The sequence below is a fragment of the Drosophila pseudoobscura genome, chromosome 4, assembly GCF_009870125.1.
Source record: "Drosophila pseudoobscura strain MV-25-SWS-2005 chromosome 4, UCI_Dpse_MV25, whole genome shotgun sequence".
NCBI classification, from domain to species: domain Eukaryota; kingdom Metazoa; phylum Arthropoda; class Insecta; order Diptera; family Drosophilidae; genus Drosophila; species Drosophila pseudoobscura.
The window spans coordinates 8,628,719-8,642,956 of record NC_046681.1 but is presented as its reverse complement, the minus strand read 5'-3'; the positions used below and the strand labels follow the sequence as shown (position 1 = coordinate 8,642,956).

The window sequence follows — 14,238 nt, the reverse complement described above, 5'->3', positions numbered from 1 at the left end:
TTATAGTGTTACACACAAGGTTCAAAAAATTCAATATAATTAAAAATTAAAAATAGGTGATGTTATTGCAGTTTTATAATCGCAGCGCTGCCTCCCAACCAAAACAGTGATTTGTTTTGTAAAGTTTTAAAAAGTGATTTGATTTAATTGGAAGAATCATCAGTATTGTATCTCTCCATTACTGGTGGTGGTGGGACTACGAATTTCGATAGATTCTCTAAGAACCTTATGTACTGGTCATGTTCATAGAATGTGGAGAAATCTGAAAGCTTGATGGCGAATTCATTAGTTATCCCCTGATCAGCCAGAAAATCCATGACAGCCCAGTATAGATTATCATCAATCATATTGGCCTTGACAGTATAGGTATCCTCTTTCTCGAATAGCGACATCGCCTGAATCTCAAACACATCGATCTGATGTTCTTGCAGCAACGGTGCACCATCTTTAAAGGCCTCCGACAGGAATTTGCAATGGATGGACAGCAGTGTGTTACCATAGGGGAAACGCACGTCGAAATTGGGCATAATGCGGAAAGGATTGGATAATTGTCCGATGCCTTTGTCCTTTCCACGTTCCATACTTTTGCTGACGTTGAAAATTATGTTGACAGGATTCACGACCCCCTCTTTGATCAGCTTCACTTCGGAGCCGCAAAACACGGCTTCAAACCCATTCATACATTCAAAGGGTTGCTTTACCAGTCTTTCCGCAATCATTTCCGTGGCAAGCAAACACACAAGATTGCGCCGCGCTGGGCTTATCTTTAAAGCCGTTAAGTCCTCCGACGAAAGCTGGTCCAACACCGGATCGCTGATGTCCTTCTGCATGGGCCAGAAACTGAGTGCGATTGTGCGGCGTTGAATGGTGACAGGAGGCGACGACAAACCGCATTTGGCTAATGCCCGTGGAAACATTTGCAAGGCCTTTATAAGTCTGGACATGATATCGAAACAATTGATTTATTTTAGGAGAAATAAAATGTATTCCTTTGTCAAACGTCTGCTTACGACTCTGAATCAAAACATGAAAGCACAGCACAGACACAATGCTAATGTCATTTTAGAAGCCTACTGGGATCTGTGAAAAGGAAAAGAATACTAAACTAAATACTATTAGATACCAAGATGTATTTTATCAGTTTAGCAATTTGCTGTGTCACGCCCAAGAAATCAGTTGTTTTTGGTTCCTTGGGACCGAGACTCGGTGTACCCAGAAGACTGTGTATTTTGTTATTGGATTCTCACGACCGAAACAGACCGACTTAACTGCATTGAGGAACCAATTGACGTCCAATGCTTCCAAATTTATGTTTAAATTTGTTTTTATAGTAAACATTTTATTTTTGAAATCATTTGTTTTTCCGATACATTTTTGTTGTCTAGAATTTGATTAAAATTTGTTGGTTTAGCTTTAAAATACGACTTCTTGCTAGATTCGGTTCGTCTCTTGCTCTTTATGGATTTGATGTTCTATATATGTAGAGCTACTACTACTACGTAATGTAGAATGAAATCACAAATGGGCTGGGAGAGGCATTCTTTTGAAGTATTATTGACATGAGATGATAACGTGATTACCTTAGCGATAGGTAGTTTCGAAAATTCTTTAATTTCAGGCATATAAGTAGGTTGTTAGGGTATATAATTTATGTTTTGTTAGTTTTGTTCTCGCTGTGTGCTTGAAAGACCTTTGAATGTTCAGCATGTTGAATTCATTAAGTTTCACTAATTAATTCTAAACGTAATTATTGTTTGCTGCCTTACAAATGTACGTGTATTTAGTATTTACCATTATCATTTAACATTAACTTTCATTTGCATATGTGTTTGCTCCGTTTATCGTCGCTTCTATTCATACTTCCTCCTTCATCTGTTTTGTTGTTGTGTATACAAATAATATTTATAAAAAAAAATCTCTAAGTTTCGGCAGCTACTGCATGGAGCGGAGAAGCAGTTAATGATGATGATGGAAGCAACCGTGAGGCGTTGTCCAGCTTGCTGGGCGATGGGCAAACATCACTGCAACTGCCAGCTAGGCTGTTGGAGTCGCAAGTGGAAACCGATGGCGGTGTGTCAGTACCGGGGGAGCCTTCATTCGCTTCATTCGCCTGATGATGCTGCTGTTCCTGCTGCTGCTCTTGCTCGGCGTTGCACAGCGAGGCCTTTCCACACTCGTCCAGTATAATGTTCAACTTCTCCTTTTTCGGTTGCACGGCCAACGTGCTTTCGACAGGATTCAGGCGCAGCATCTGATGCGGCACACCGTCCTTGGTCAGCAGCTCGTGCAGCGTGCTGCCATCCCGCTGCTTGGACACCTTATAAATGGCCGGACACGATTTGGAGCTCTTTACATCATTCGACTCCAGATCGAGTCGATTGATCTGCGTCAAAGGCTGCATTTCCTCCTCTTGCTCTTGATTGTTGTCCTCGACGCTGCTGCATTGGGCTAAAGCAAGGGCAGCCGCCATAGCAGCTGCCTGGCCACTGCTGCTGGCTCCCTCGGGATTCAGGTAAAGACGTGAGGCATCGAACAACAGCAGATGTGGATCCATTTTGAAGTCATGCTCCAGCTGCTTCTGCTGATCGAGATTCTCATCAATGTAGTTGATGTGAATCGGCGTGTGTTGAAGATTTAAATGCGACAAGCGCAGATCATCATCGTCCGGGGGTGTGTAATAGATTGATGCCCTACTGGCGGCATTGTTAGCGGCCCAATGTAATTTGATTTTCTGTATACTCAGCTCATTGGAGCCAGCCAGCTCCATTTGACTTTTGAAATAGCAGTCTATGTCTACAGAGAGAGAGAGAGAGAGATGCATTTAAGAGATTCAATGGATCAGCTATGGATTAGATCTTACCCTCGGCTATATCCTCCTCACAGCGTCCGCGACAATTCTCAAAGTAAAAGCTGGGCAAATTCTCCAGCACCTTGTTGAGGCTCTGCTGCTGGTACTTGTAGCCCTCCCGGAGACGCAGCACTTGATGGGCACTGAACTTCCGGATCTTGTTCCGCTGGAAGACATAATTTTCCCGCACCCAGCTCAACTGGCCCGTGGAGTAGTCGCGCACCTTCTTCACTTGATCGTTGTACTGATCCTTCAGCGCCGTCAAATGATTCGAGCCAATGTCCCGGAAGTCTTTAATGTGCTTGGCCTGGGAGGTGTAGCTGCTCGATATCCATTCGACCTGCTGGGCGCAGTTCTCCCGAATGCGATGCACCTGCTGGGCATAGTTCTCCCTCAGTCTTTCCAGCTGCTGGCTCTTGTAGCTCTCAATGTTGTCGAGCATCGCATAGATCTGACGCGCCCTCGGCGACTTCTTGTTACGATTGGCACAGCAATAAAAACGATCACAGATGCCCCAACGCGAGAGGCAGCTCCGCACACCCTGCACTATGAGGGTGAGCAGCAGGAAGGCGGCAGCCGACGCGGCCCCCGCAATCAAGCTGCCAATCTTCACCCGATAAAACACAATCGGATCGATATACAGTCTGTTGTGGGAAAGTAATAGGTCATTTAGCAATGTTTCGATGGTTTTCAAATACTAAAAAATTTGACAGTCATACCGTATACCCGCTGAGGCTTTTCCCATTACATTGAATGCATAGCAGGTGTAGAGGCCGCTGTCCACCCGCGAGATATTGTGCACCAGCAGCGATCCGTTCTCCATCAGCACCACATGACGTCCGTAGAGGCTCTTTTGTCTCGTAAAGTTCATGGATTGAACGTAGCTCTCGTCCATCAAGGCAGCCAGCTCTTGGGCGCTTGGCGGCAGGCGGCGATCCTCCTCATTGCTTTCGATAATTATGGGCCGCTTGTCGGGATCGGCATGATGTCGCAAGATCTTATTGCGGGGCGTCAGCTGTAACGAAACGAATAAGCACCTGGCTACAGGGTGGCTATGTGTGTCCTTACCCAAATAATATCTGGCACAGGGCTGCCAGTTATGTTGCACTCCAACTTGGCTGTGGTCAGAAGTAGATGCATCTTCGGCTCGGAAGACTGCACTGCCACGGGCACGGTACAGTTTAGATTGCTGAGGACACGCAGCATGTCCCCGGGATAGCCATAATGGCACTTCAACGCATCGATCTGGTCATCAATGCTCTCGTAAGAGTCCAGAGGCGTCTGGCTGGGATGCGTGGCGGGCAGTCGACGGAGGCTGGTGCTCGAGTTGGCCAGCCAGGCGGTCAGCCAGTACATGCTGCAGTCGCATTCATACTCGTTCCCAAGTATATTGAGGTAGTGCAGCTGGCTGAGCTCCTTAAGGCCCTCGGGCAGGGAGATCAAACGATTGCCACGCAAGCTAAGACGCTGCAGGCGCGACAGGCCCGAGATCTGTGTCGGCAGATGACGCAGACCGTTCTCGGCCAGCAGCAATTCGCGCAGATTGCGGGCATTGGCGAACAGCGTCTCGGGCAAATCCGTGAGCTGGGGATTCTGCTGCAGCGACAGATATCGCAGGCGATGCAGTATCTGCGAATCCACCAGCGACTCATCGGTGCGGGATATCCAGTTGGAAAAATGCTCAATGGGCGTCTCGTCGATGCGGAGCAGGGCCAGAGCCCGCTGATTCTGGAAGAGACCGCTGGGCAGCTGCTTGAACTGGTTCCGACTAAGATCCATTTGCCGCAGAGCATGCAGCGGCTGGAAGATGATGGAGGACAGTGTCGTGAGGTTGTTGCCCGAGATGTTAAGGGCCAGGAGTTGGCCCAGCGACTCGAACGCCTTGCGATCGATGCTGGTCAGTGAGTTCTGTGAGAGATCTAGCTGCCGCAGCTCACGCAGATTGTACAGACTGTGTCTGCCCAGGGATCTCAGCTGATTCCGCTGCAGATGCAGCTGTCGCAGTTGGCCGTTGCGTGCAAAGAAGTTGTCCGGGAAGGAGAGCAGACGATTGTCGCTGAGGTCCAGCATTTGGAGGTCGCGTGCCGTCTGGAAGAGCTGAAAGGGGAGTACGCTCAGCCGGTTCTTGGACAAATAGAGCCTCTCCAGCTGCACACCACCTTCGAAAATGTTGCGTGGCAGCTCTGCAAGCCGATTCTGGCTGAGATTGAGCAGCCGCAATTCGTTCAATTGGCCCAGAAAGTGCTGCGGCAGCAGCCTGAAGCCATTCCTGTCCAAATGCAGCTCCTGCAGATGGCCCATATGCTGCAGATTGATCAGACTGCAGTTGTTGTCCAGAAGGTTTCCGCTCATCTTAAGTACTTTCAGGTGTTGCATGGCCTGCGGCAGGGCCCAGTGGAGGCACTCCAAGCGATTCTCGCTGAGATCTAAACGCTCCATCTGCTCGAAGCGGTGCGGCTGCCCCTTGGCGAGCAGCACCTCCTTAAGTGGATCATCGCGCAATCCGCTCTCCAGCCAGGACAACTCTATGACATTCTCGAACTGTTGCAGCTGCAGCTTTTGCAGCTGCACCCGATCATCCGCAGGCACATGGTCAAGCATTAGCTGCTGATAGTTGATGTTGGCATTCCTTCTGGACAACAGCTCCTGATTGACGCTAGCAAGGCCGACATGCTGGCACCTCAGCTTGAACACGTTATCGGCTGTTACTACGCTGCTGTCGGAGCCCAGCTCGTGCTCCTCAATCTCCTCTGTGGCCTCATCGGCATCATCCAGCTCGTCCAGCCACAATCCCCCATCACTCTCACTATCATCTAGATCCGCATCCACCGCATGCCCCACGAATGGCAGATGGAATTTGTAGCCCAGTAGCGAGAACTCGTGCTCCTGCCAGGACCGTGTCCTGGCCCTTATCTGTGTTTGGTGCGGCTGCAGGTGGTGTTGCTGGGCTACAGCAGCATCTGCATTGCTGCTGTAGGTGGTGAGGCAGCTGCTGCTGACGGACCCGGACCCAGACCCAGGCTGGGAGGCAGTGGCAGCGGCAGCGGCCAAAACAAAGACGACGAGCAAGGCAGACAATATCAGGGGAATCTTCGATACTGCTTCCATTTTTCCGTATGTAATCTTAGATATTTATATGGTCGCATAGTACACCTGCAGGGAGAAAATGAACACACATATTAGTATTTCTTTTTCTTTTTTGGCTATTATTGATTTTGTCATTATCCCCGAAAAAGGGCCACCACCACTCCTTCACTCCTCCCTCACTCCCCATTGGATTACGAAATAAAGAACGGAGCTAAAGGGAACTAAAATCAATAGAGTTAGGTAAATATTACAAATAGAACGACGGGTAGGCAAGCGCTGCTCGGTCATAGACAACGAATGGTGAAGGGCCACTTGCGTGTCCAAATGGCGACGCACAACTTTGGTTAAATTGAATATGGAAATGAAAATGGAAAATGAAACGGGCGGGAAGGAATGTATAATTCAAATACAAACACTAAGTATATCCCAGCGCCTTTTCGAGCGTCTCTTCTTTCTGAATAATGCATAATAGCGTCGAATGTGGGAGCAGGGCCCTGCTCCTCTGCTTCGCCATCTCTTCATTTATTTATTTCTCTGTCTGCACGCAATCTAGACTCGTAATTTGAATGAAACTTCAGAACCAGCGCAAGAACCAGGCATACTTAATGCCAGAGTTAGAAAATAGAACTCTGGCTTTAAGGTACTTCAAATAATAAGCTCACACGAAACCTTGAATAAGGTTAAATTCAGGTAAAAAGTGGCCGAAAGAGCAAGCTCAGTTAACATTCATGTAATAATAATAAATGCTTATGAAATAAGCAGCACTTTTACATTTACGGATGTTAGTGGAACATGGATGTATGGTCTCAGTTCATGTGTCCGTTCACTCATGGGAAATGTATTTTGTTTTTCACTATAAATTTCACAAGGGATTATTTGGCACACTCCCCCTTTTAGTTTTATTAAATCTCGAAGCAAGAGCAATTCCCACAACAGGAGCCATGACAGCAGTTCGGAGCAAGGACGTGCCGTTTTTGCATCTAGATCTTTCTTTCTGTTGCTTGATAATACTTTAAAATAGATACATATTTATAAGAATAAATATAGGCACATATACTATATGTTCGTTCTTTTTATATCTCTCTGAATAAGTTTGTTTTTCATATTTTGAATCAGAATTTCTTTAAATTTCCCTTTTTGTTTATAAGCAAAATATCAAATAAATTTCCACCCCAAAACCACAACCTGCATCAACAAAACAATTACGACCGACCGCGTTCCCCACCCCAGATTACTCAATGGCGGGTCGAAAGCCGGAACGACGGAAAAACTATAAAAGGAAATTATTAAATAATATTCCTCTCGTTCTGTGTCCGGGTGTGACTGACCCCCGTACGATATTCGCTCAAATGGAAGGCGCAAATATTGTACATATGTATATATTTTTAATGGCCAGTCAGCCAGACGTTGGGAAAAAGCTGATAAGAGGGCAGTATACATATACGCAAGCTTTATGTGGATATGTTTGTTCATTGCAGCAGTCAATATTATAAACCATTGGCCGCGAAAGTGTGATCAAGATGGATGAATATGGAATGCCAATAAATCACATTTCGTATCGATCGGCCGCCGTGCACACCATGGAGACTTTCGAGACTAGTTCACTGACAATATCAAGTTAATAAAAAAGGCAAGCTTGCGATAAGAGTCGTCTGCAGTCAAAATTCCCCACTTTTAGAGACACCGCGAGTTGGAGAAAACTAAAAGAAAAATAACACAAACATTATCGATTGTATTTTATTGCAGTAAAGCCACACCGATTGAAGTTTTTAGTCACTCATATGTACATATATTAAGACGTGGCTGTGAAGCTAGTTAATCGCGAATTGCCGACAAAAATGCTTCCAATCGACGGGCTATAAAAAAAACACTTTACTTGGGTGTTTATTATTTTTAATAACAATAGCAGGGGTGTTTACTTAGTGCAATACTATCTACGAACACTTTGCCAATTGGTAAACGCATAGATGATATGCGTATCATGAAATTCTTGTTATCTTTATATATGTAATTCAACCAAAGGAAAACACTTCTTTTTTCGTTTCTTTGAAAGGTGATAGCAACTGCAAAATCAAATTTCTGTTTAAATGAAATCAATGAGTAAAGACAAGATTCTGTTTTGACCAGAAGGGGGCACTGGAAAACTTTTGAAACTTCTTCTTGTGGAACTTTTAAATCAAATACATAGGTTTTTTTTTGATAAAATTTATATAACAGAGGTTAGCTGTGGCGCTATGTATGTACAAATAGTCACAAGGAAGCTCGAAATTTGAATTTCCAGGTGTGTAGGAAATAGCATAAAATTTGTGTTTAAATGCCATGGCGCGTTGAGCTTAGAGAGTTTATATATAGAATGGTGGAAAGTTCGCCTTTATTTCGATTTTTGGCTGTTTGGCCATGAATTTCACAACGGATTATTTGGCACACTCCTTCTTTTAGTTTTTGGAAAAAAAGAATAAAACTGCCTGAAATTGCTCGGCCAAAAAAGTAAATAATATAATTCAAAAATAGCTTTAAGGCAGAAATAACAAAAACACTAGCACCAACACACGCGAAAAATGTGGCAAAAAAAAGAGTGCCACGAATAAAAGACAATAATTAAATTAGTTGGGTCGAAAATACCAATAGGCAAATATTGGAGGGTAGGAAAACAACACACACACACAGGCAACGGGGCTTATCAGCTGACGGCGCAATTAAGTAAATTCATCGATGATAACCCCATACATGTAACCAGAAGATAGTGGGAGAAAGGGAACCACAGCTAGAAGCAGCTTTATTGGACGGGGCAATTTCCATTAAACGAATTGAAGAAAACACAGAGCGATAGAGACAGAAAGAGAGTGAGAGAAAGAGAGAGACTGAGAGTTGCATAATCTCAATCACAGAAGCTCAGCTCAGCTCAAAGTAATGTAAAGAGCAAGCATTTAACTGTAGAATAACATACATACAAACAGACACACAAACACTGATATACACTTTATGTAAATGTATTTCTTCTTGCCGTCGCCTGCTGCTGACGTCTGAAAAGCCGCTAATGAGACGGAACTTGGACAGCGCGTATAAATAAATACAAAATTCAGATTGTGCGTGCACTCAGCCTGTCGAGGATTACTTTTGGCATGGACACGAATCATTCACAAAAATCGAGCTTTCCGCCCACTCATAATTCATTCAGCACCTTATTACTTTTCCTTTACCTTGATCTCAAGTGTTTTTCTTTGGTATTCATGTGTGTGTGCGTATATTTGCGCATGAGTGTGTGCGTGAGCTGTTTGCAAGAAAACAAGATGTTGCCAGGGGTAACGCATGGAGGGCGCTCTGATTGCCATCAAACTTCTAGAATAGTTACATCCCCAATAAGTATGTATAGCCAGAGCATGGAGTATACGTACGTAAGTACGTATAAAAATGTATATGCTTTGGTTCTTTTCTTTCACCCTTTGTGGCAAAAGCAGCCGTTTATGCTACACACACGCATGCACATACACACACTACATGCATATATATGCAGAAACTTGCATACGGCAAACATTTTTTCTGTCCACGTCTACAATGGTGATTCGACCACAAAGTTTTATTTGGCTAAGTCACACATAACACATAACATATTCCACTATATACAAATAATCAAGCTAACTCACCGTCACCGCTATAGCATTTTTTCGCGTCAATTCCACTAGCTGGGTTTTTATGTTTACATCAATGCCATTTATCGGATTTATCGGTTAAATATACCGCCGACCCTCAGAAATATACCAAAATATACGGCCACACTTCAAAAATATACCGTATATATACTGAAGAATTAAAGTTATATTATACATATTCCTCGTTTTTGATATTCCATCGAATATTACTAACTAGATAGATCTCTCAACCCTGCTCACATAGTTTTATCCCAATAATGAACATATTTACTACTTGACTGGCTTATTTTAAATACTTGCTTTTATTGGATTAAGTCTAAAAAAAGGGTTTCAGAGAAAAAGGTCGAAAAAAAAACGGATAGATGTTCCTATTGCTCAATTTTGATATTCCGTTGAATAATTCTGGCTAACTAAGATTTTTAGCTCTGCCCACATAGTTTTTCCCCTTTGATGGTTAAATTTTCTACAAGATTAATTACTTTTAAGTACTCCCATTTATTGTATTTTGACTGCAACAAGGTTTCAACAAAAAAGTTCCACAAAAAACCAGTCGCAATTTTGTCACGTGAATGTTGCTGGTAATTGAATACTTGTTGCTGATCAACCTGAGTATGGACATTTATATACCCTATATATTACATATATAAATTTTCTCAAATAAATATATATTAAACGTATTAATGCATTAGCTTCAAAATTTCGTTGAAATGACAAACATTTCCGCAGTGCTATATCCTTTTTCTTAGGGTATGCAGAATGTTGCCCATGTTGCGGACCCGTTTTCTCGGCACATGAGTCTGGCCCTTACAATGAATGAATGAAATTCATTATTGCTACCGATTCATACCCGATTCAGAAAGAGCGAAAAAGAGAGCGTTTACCGATTTGAAGAGAGCGAGAGAACCGAACACTTTCAATTAGGCCATCATTGTCCGCGCCAAATAGAAATTGTCTGAAAGTAAATGAGAGAAAATGAGGATTTAAATGCAATCTACTGGAATAAATGATACACGTAAGTACGATTTGAGAGCGAAAATCCAAATAACCTCCGGGTGGAAGTTTCTATACCATTTGTTCTGAAATATACCTTTTATTAAGTATGAAAAATACCGCACCCGGTCACCCTGTACATAATGGAAGGAAAAGATCTTAGCCCACTTATGCCTTCTTTATTTAGACCGCGGGAAATAATACTAATAATAATAATTATTCTTGTGGATCTATTCCTTATTCTATTCCTCATCTTACACCTCAACTATGCTAAAATTTCTACTGGTGTACAATAGGGTGATCGTTCACTGTGCTTGGAACGATACTCATTGTTGCGATGAAAATCCCTCCCACCAAACGGCTATCGATACTATCGACTGGATAATTGAGCTGCGCGCCTATGTTTGAAATGAGTAACAAGGAAGAAGTACAATTTGAGAGAGCGAAAATTAAAAAAACCCGCTCGGCTTACCGACTGTCCTGTAGTGAATACACTTTTATTTAGCTTCTCATTTTTCAGTGGTTCCGATTTGCAGTATAAATAAGAGTGCAAGATTTATTTCGATTTTCTCCAACAGAGTCTTCAGCCCACAATTATAAAGATCAATGATGTCCCATATTTAGGTAAAAATCCGAATACATTCGTTTTCTGGTTGCACAAAATGCTCCAACCCATATTTAATAGATTTGTAGTAACTTTTTTTTAATAATTTCATAGCACCTCTTAAAGTCTCATAGCCGACAGAATTAATAGTTTCAATGCTGTCACCTTAACAGTCTTTTAATTAGCTTTAATATTTTGAAAAAAAATTATTCTTATAGACTTATACTTATAATAGTATCCTAGCTGAGATCTGCAATAGATTCACAGCAGCCAGTTCTAAGCGTTTTTAATACCTAACCTAGCAGTCTGCTTTGATAGTTAAATTGCAGGCACCGATAGTAGTTTCAAAACCAGCCTTAATCAGCCAAAATCAACCTTATAGTTTCATATCAGCCACATTTAAAAGGTTCATATCAACCAGTTGTAGTTGTTTCATACCAGCAAGCTCTAGTAGTTTCATCATAGTTTCGCAGCAGTCAGCATTGATATTATACAGCAGACGCCGTTGGCAGTTTTATAGCATATAGATTCAAAGAAACCAGGCAGTTCCGATTTTTTTCAGTGTGGTGTTCAATGTCAATGTCCCTATTTTGGGATCCGACTGTCTGTCTGTGTGTGGACTGGAATGCTCTCTAGACCGTTAATTAATTGAATTGTGTCACAGCCACTTGATTGCTGTTATCTAAAAGACAGGAACGTATACTCATCAAGTATGAAGGTGTTGTCTAACTTGAAACAAACAAAGGGAAGCAAAACATGTTGTTTTATTGTTAACCTTTATTTTTGGAACAGCTTCTTTAAACTGTAAACATTCCCAACTTTATCTGATATGTATGTGTTCCCGTGAATTAAATCACACTCTCGTGTATGCGTTGGCTCCTTAAACATTAACATATCCAAGGTGGAGAGAAAGAGACTTAAATTAATATAGACGCGTTCGAAACGATTTAAAATCTTTAAAATGTCCCATTTAAACTGACATTTACTCTCTCTATTACAACCTCTCTCTCTATTGCTTAAATTGTTGGTACCTCAGCTTTGAGTTCGAGTTCAGTCGTTTATATGGACAAAATATTGGTCGTTTCGTTTGTACATAAGCAATATTCTGAGAACCTGAGATACACTTCACACACAATGTAGTTTTAATTTTATATCGGCCTTTAGAAAAATGCTTATCATTTACATAGATTTAGTCCTTAGGTAATTAAAAAAAAAAACTATTTACACTTAATAGTCGAATCCAACAGGTCCCTCCAAAGATGATATTGTTCCCTTGGCTTGATCTTGTGCACGCTGATCGCGTTGCGAATTTTGCACGGACGGAGCGAGATTCGGCTGTTGAGAAATTCGTTGGCGTGCTCCCTCCTAATCTTTAACCTTTTGGCCACGAAGCCCGTGATGAAGACATCTTCTAGTTGAATATAGTAAGTGTTGAGTGATTGCACGTATAGCTCATGGACAATGTCGCCAGTGAGGAGGTACGCGGGTCCGGTGGTAAACGGAGGATACTGCCAGCCGTTATACAATTTATATGGAACAAAATACTTCGACGTTCTATTTCGGATGGGTTTCCAGTCCTCGACCAATCGCCCGTAGATAGTTCGATCGTTCTTGTACCGAGCGTCTATGAAATCGAGCAGTTTAGGAACATTGATGAACATGTCATCATCTGTCTTAAGGATGAATTTCACATTGGGGCAGTGTGTATCTGCCCATTCAAGCATCGAGATCGTCTTCAGAGTGAGATTGAAGTACGAGTCTATGAAGTGGCCTCGTATCATATCGCCATAAATATTGTTCTCCTTGTTGAGAGACTCGTTCAGAGATGCATTCGTGGTACGGCCAAGGATAAAAGCCATGCCGACAATTTGCCTGCTTCCATAGTTCATCCAGGTCCGCCTTATGGACATTCTTTCTTTAAAATTTGACTGTGCTGAGGTGATCAGAATGAGCAGCCGTAGGGATAACCCCCTGTGCATACATATCTTCTGTATATCAATCTCTTCGTTTAGGTGGCCTGGTTCATACAGTTTCATTGCCAGCTCTCGAAGTACAGGCAACGCGGAGGGACCACTTAATGTTTGTATGCTGCTACTGAACTTCTTCATTTCAATTAATTGGTTCCGCAAAATTGTCTTGATATCTTCGATCCCCGACGACTCTGTCAGTTGGTTGGAAACAGCCAAAAGGGATTGAAAACTTTTATTCCCCTCCAAATAAATGCTCCTATCTGTGGAAGGAGATTTACAGATGAGAGGAGTTGAGGTGGAGGAATACTAACTACTGCCATGATTATTGATCGTGCTGCTGTTGATTTTGTCTGCAAATAAAATATGAAATCATATTATGAAGTCGCCTAGCAAGACTCACTAGTAACATTTTGCTTGATTTGATGACGCATCGGTAACCCTGTAACGGAATATTCCTGTGTCCTAGAGAGGATCTCTTTCGCCAAGGAAAATTTATACATGAGCATTATGATAATGACAGCACCGAAAACCGTAAAAAACCTCATCCTTTGGGTCCTGGACATCTTCTTCTTGACTGGACATAAAAACGCTTCTCTTTTATTCCGGTGTTCTCTAATTGTTCCGACAATGATCATACAATTTTGATAAACAATCCCGATGATTTTCTATTGCACTAAACACATGTGAAATTTCAATACAATAAACAGTCGGAACGGTTTTGTCATGGCCCACGTGCCTCTCAGATGGTATGGTAGGCAGGATTATCTAGTACATTTAAAATACACTTTTTTCAGTGTTGCATCGGAAGAGAATGTAAAGAAAGTCCGGTTGATCTAGCTCTTATGGTCTCGGGGATCTCTGAGCTATGTATATCGACTCGGCTATTGATGCTGATCAAGAATATATACTTTATAGGGCCGGAAACGCTTTCTTCTGGGTGTTAAACACATCAGGATTCACCACAAATCAAATATACCTGCATGCTCTTTGAGTATAATGAATATGTATGAGTATATGAGTATGAATATGTATATGAGTATATGAATATGTACATATATAAAATGAAATTAGTTCTCTCAGCTTTGCGTT

At 42.4% G+C, this 14,238-nt stretch overlaps 3 protein-coding genes across 10 annotated transcripts; all 3 read right to left on the bottom strand.

Moving 5' to 3' along the window:
* Positions 1-20: 20 nt before the first annotated feature.
* LOC6902477 (complement component 1 Q subcomponent-binding protein, mitochondrial-like) lies at positions 21-1,313 on the bottom strand. Its single transcript, XM_033379679.1, has 2 exons — positions 1,011-1,313; positions 21-945 (listed from the first exon to the last, which is right to left on the bottom strand). Exon 2 carries the CDS (start codon positions 942-944, stop codon positions 144-146), a length of 801 nt encoding a protein of 266 aa, XP_033235570.1. The 5' UTR covers position 945; positions 1,011-1,313; the 3' UTR covers positions 21-143.
* Positions 1,314-1,592: 279 nt separating this feature from the next.
* LOC4816386 (uncharacterized) lies at positions 1,593-9,678 on the bottom strand. Its single transcript, XM_033379678.1, has 5 exons — positions 9,580-9,678; positions 3,917-6,001; positions 3,568-3,863; positions 2,861-3,492; positions 1,593-2,793 (listed from the first exon to the last, which is right to left on the bottom strand). The coding sequence occupies exons 2-5, from the start codon at positions 5,954-5,956 to the stop codon at positions 1,919-1,921; spliced, it is 3,843 nt and encodes a 1,280-aa protein (XP_033235569.1). The 5' UTR covers positions 5,957-6,001; positions 9,580-9,678; the 3' UTR covers positions 1,593-1,918.
* A 2,620-nt stretch (positions 9,679-12,298) lies between these two features.
* On the bottom strand, positions 12,299-13,877 carry LOC6902478 (beta-1,3-galactosyltransferase 5-like). 8 transcript variants are annotated; one of them, XM_015181064.2, is made up of 4 exons: positions 13,690-13,877; positions 13,550-13,624; positions 13,461-13,499; positions 12,299-13,409 (listed from the first exon to the last, which is right to left on the bottom strand). In XM_015181064.2, exons 2-4 carry the CDS (start codon positions 13,578-13,580, stop codon positions 12,397-12,399), a joined length of 1,083 nt encoding a protein of 360 aa, XP_015036550.2. In that variant the 5' UTR covers positions 13,581-13,624; positions 13,690-13,877; the 3' UTR covers positions 12,299-12,396. The 8 variants fall into 8 exon arrangements, with proteins under 8 accessions (XP_015036550.2, XP_015036555.2, XP_015036553.2 ...); XM_015181069.2 differs by having other exon boundaries at positions 13,550-13,876; XM_015181067.2 differs by having other exon boundaries at positions 13,467-13,499; positions 13,550-13,876.
* Between the last annotated feature and the right edge of the window lie 361 nt (positions 13,878-14,238).

Coding starts and splice junctions, on each gene's coding strand:
- LOC6902477 (XM_033379679.1), bottom strand. CDS start 944: ATGTCCAGACTTATAAAGGCCTTGCAAATGTTTCCACGGGCATTAGCC.
- LOC6902478 (XM_015181069.2), bottom strand. CDS start 13,784: ATGATCATTGTCGGAACAATTAGAGAACACCGGAATAAAAGAGAAGCG. Junction 13,500..13,549: donor AATCAAGCAAAATGTTACTA/GTGAGTCTTGCT, acceptor TTTTATTTGCAG/ACAAAATCAACAGCAGCACG. Junction 13,410..13,460: donor GATCAATAATCATGGCAGTA/GTTAGTATTCCT, acceptor CTCCTTCCACAG/ATAGGAGCATTTATTTGGAG.
- LOC4816386 (XM_033379678.1), bottom strand. CDS start 5,956: ATGGAAGCAGTATCGAAGATTCCCCTGATATTGTCTGCCTTGCTCGTC. Junction 3,864..3,916: donor CTGTGCCAGATATTATTTGG/GTAAGGACACAC, acceptor GTTTCGTTACAG/CTGACGCCCCGCAATAAGAT. Junction 3,493..3,567: donor AAAGCCTCAGCGGGTATACG/GTATGACTGTCA, acceptor TTCCCACAACAG/ACTGTATATCGATCCGATTG.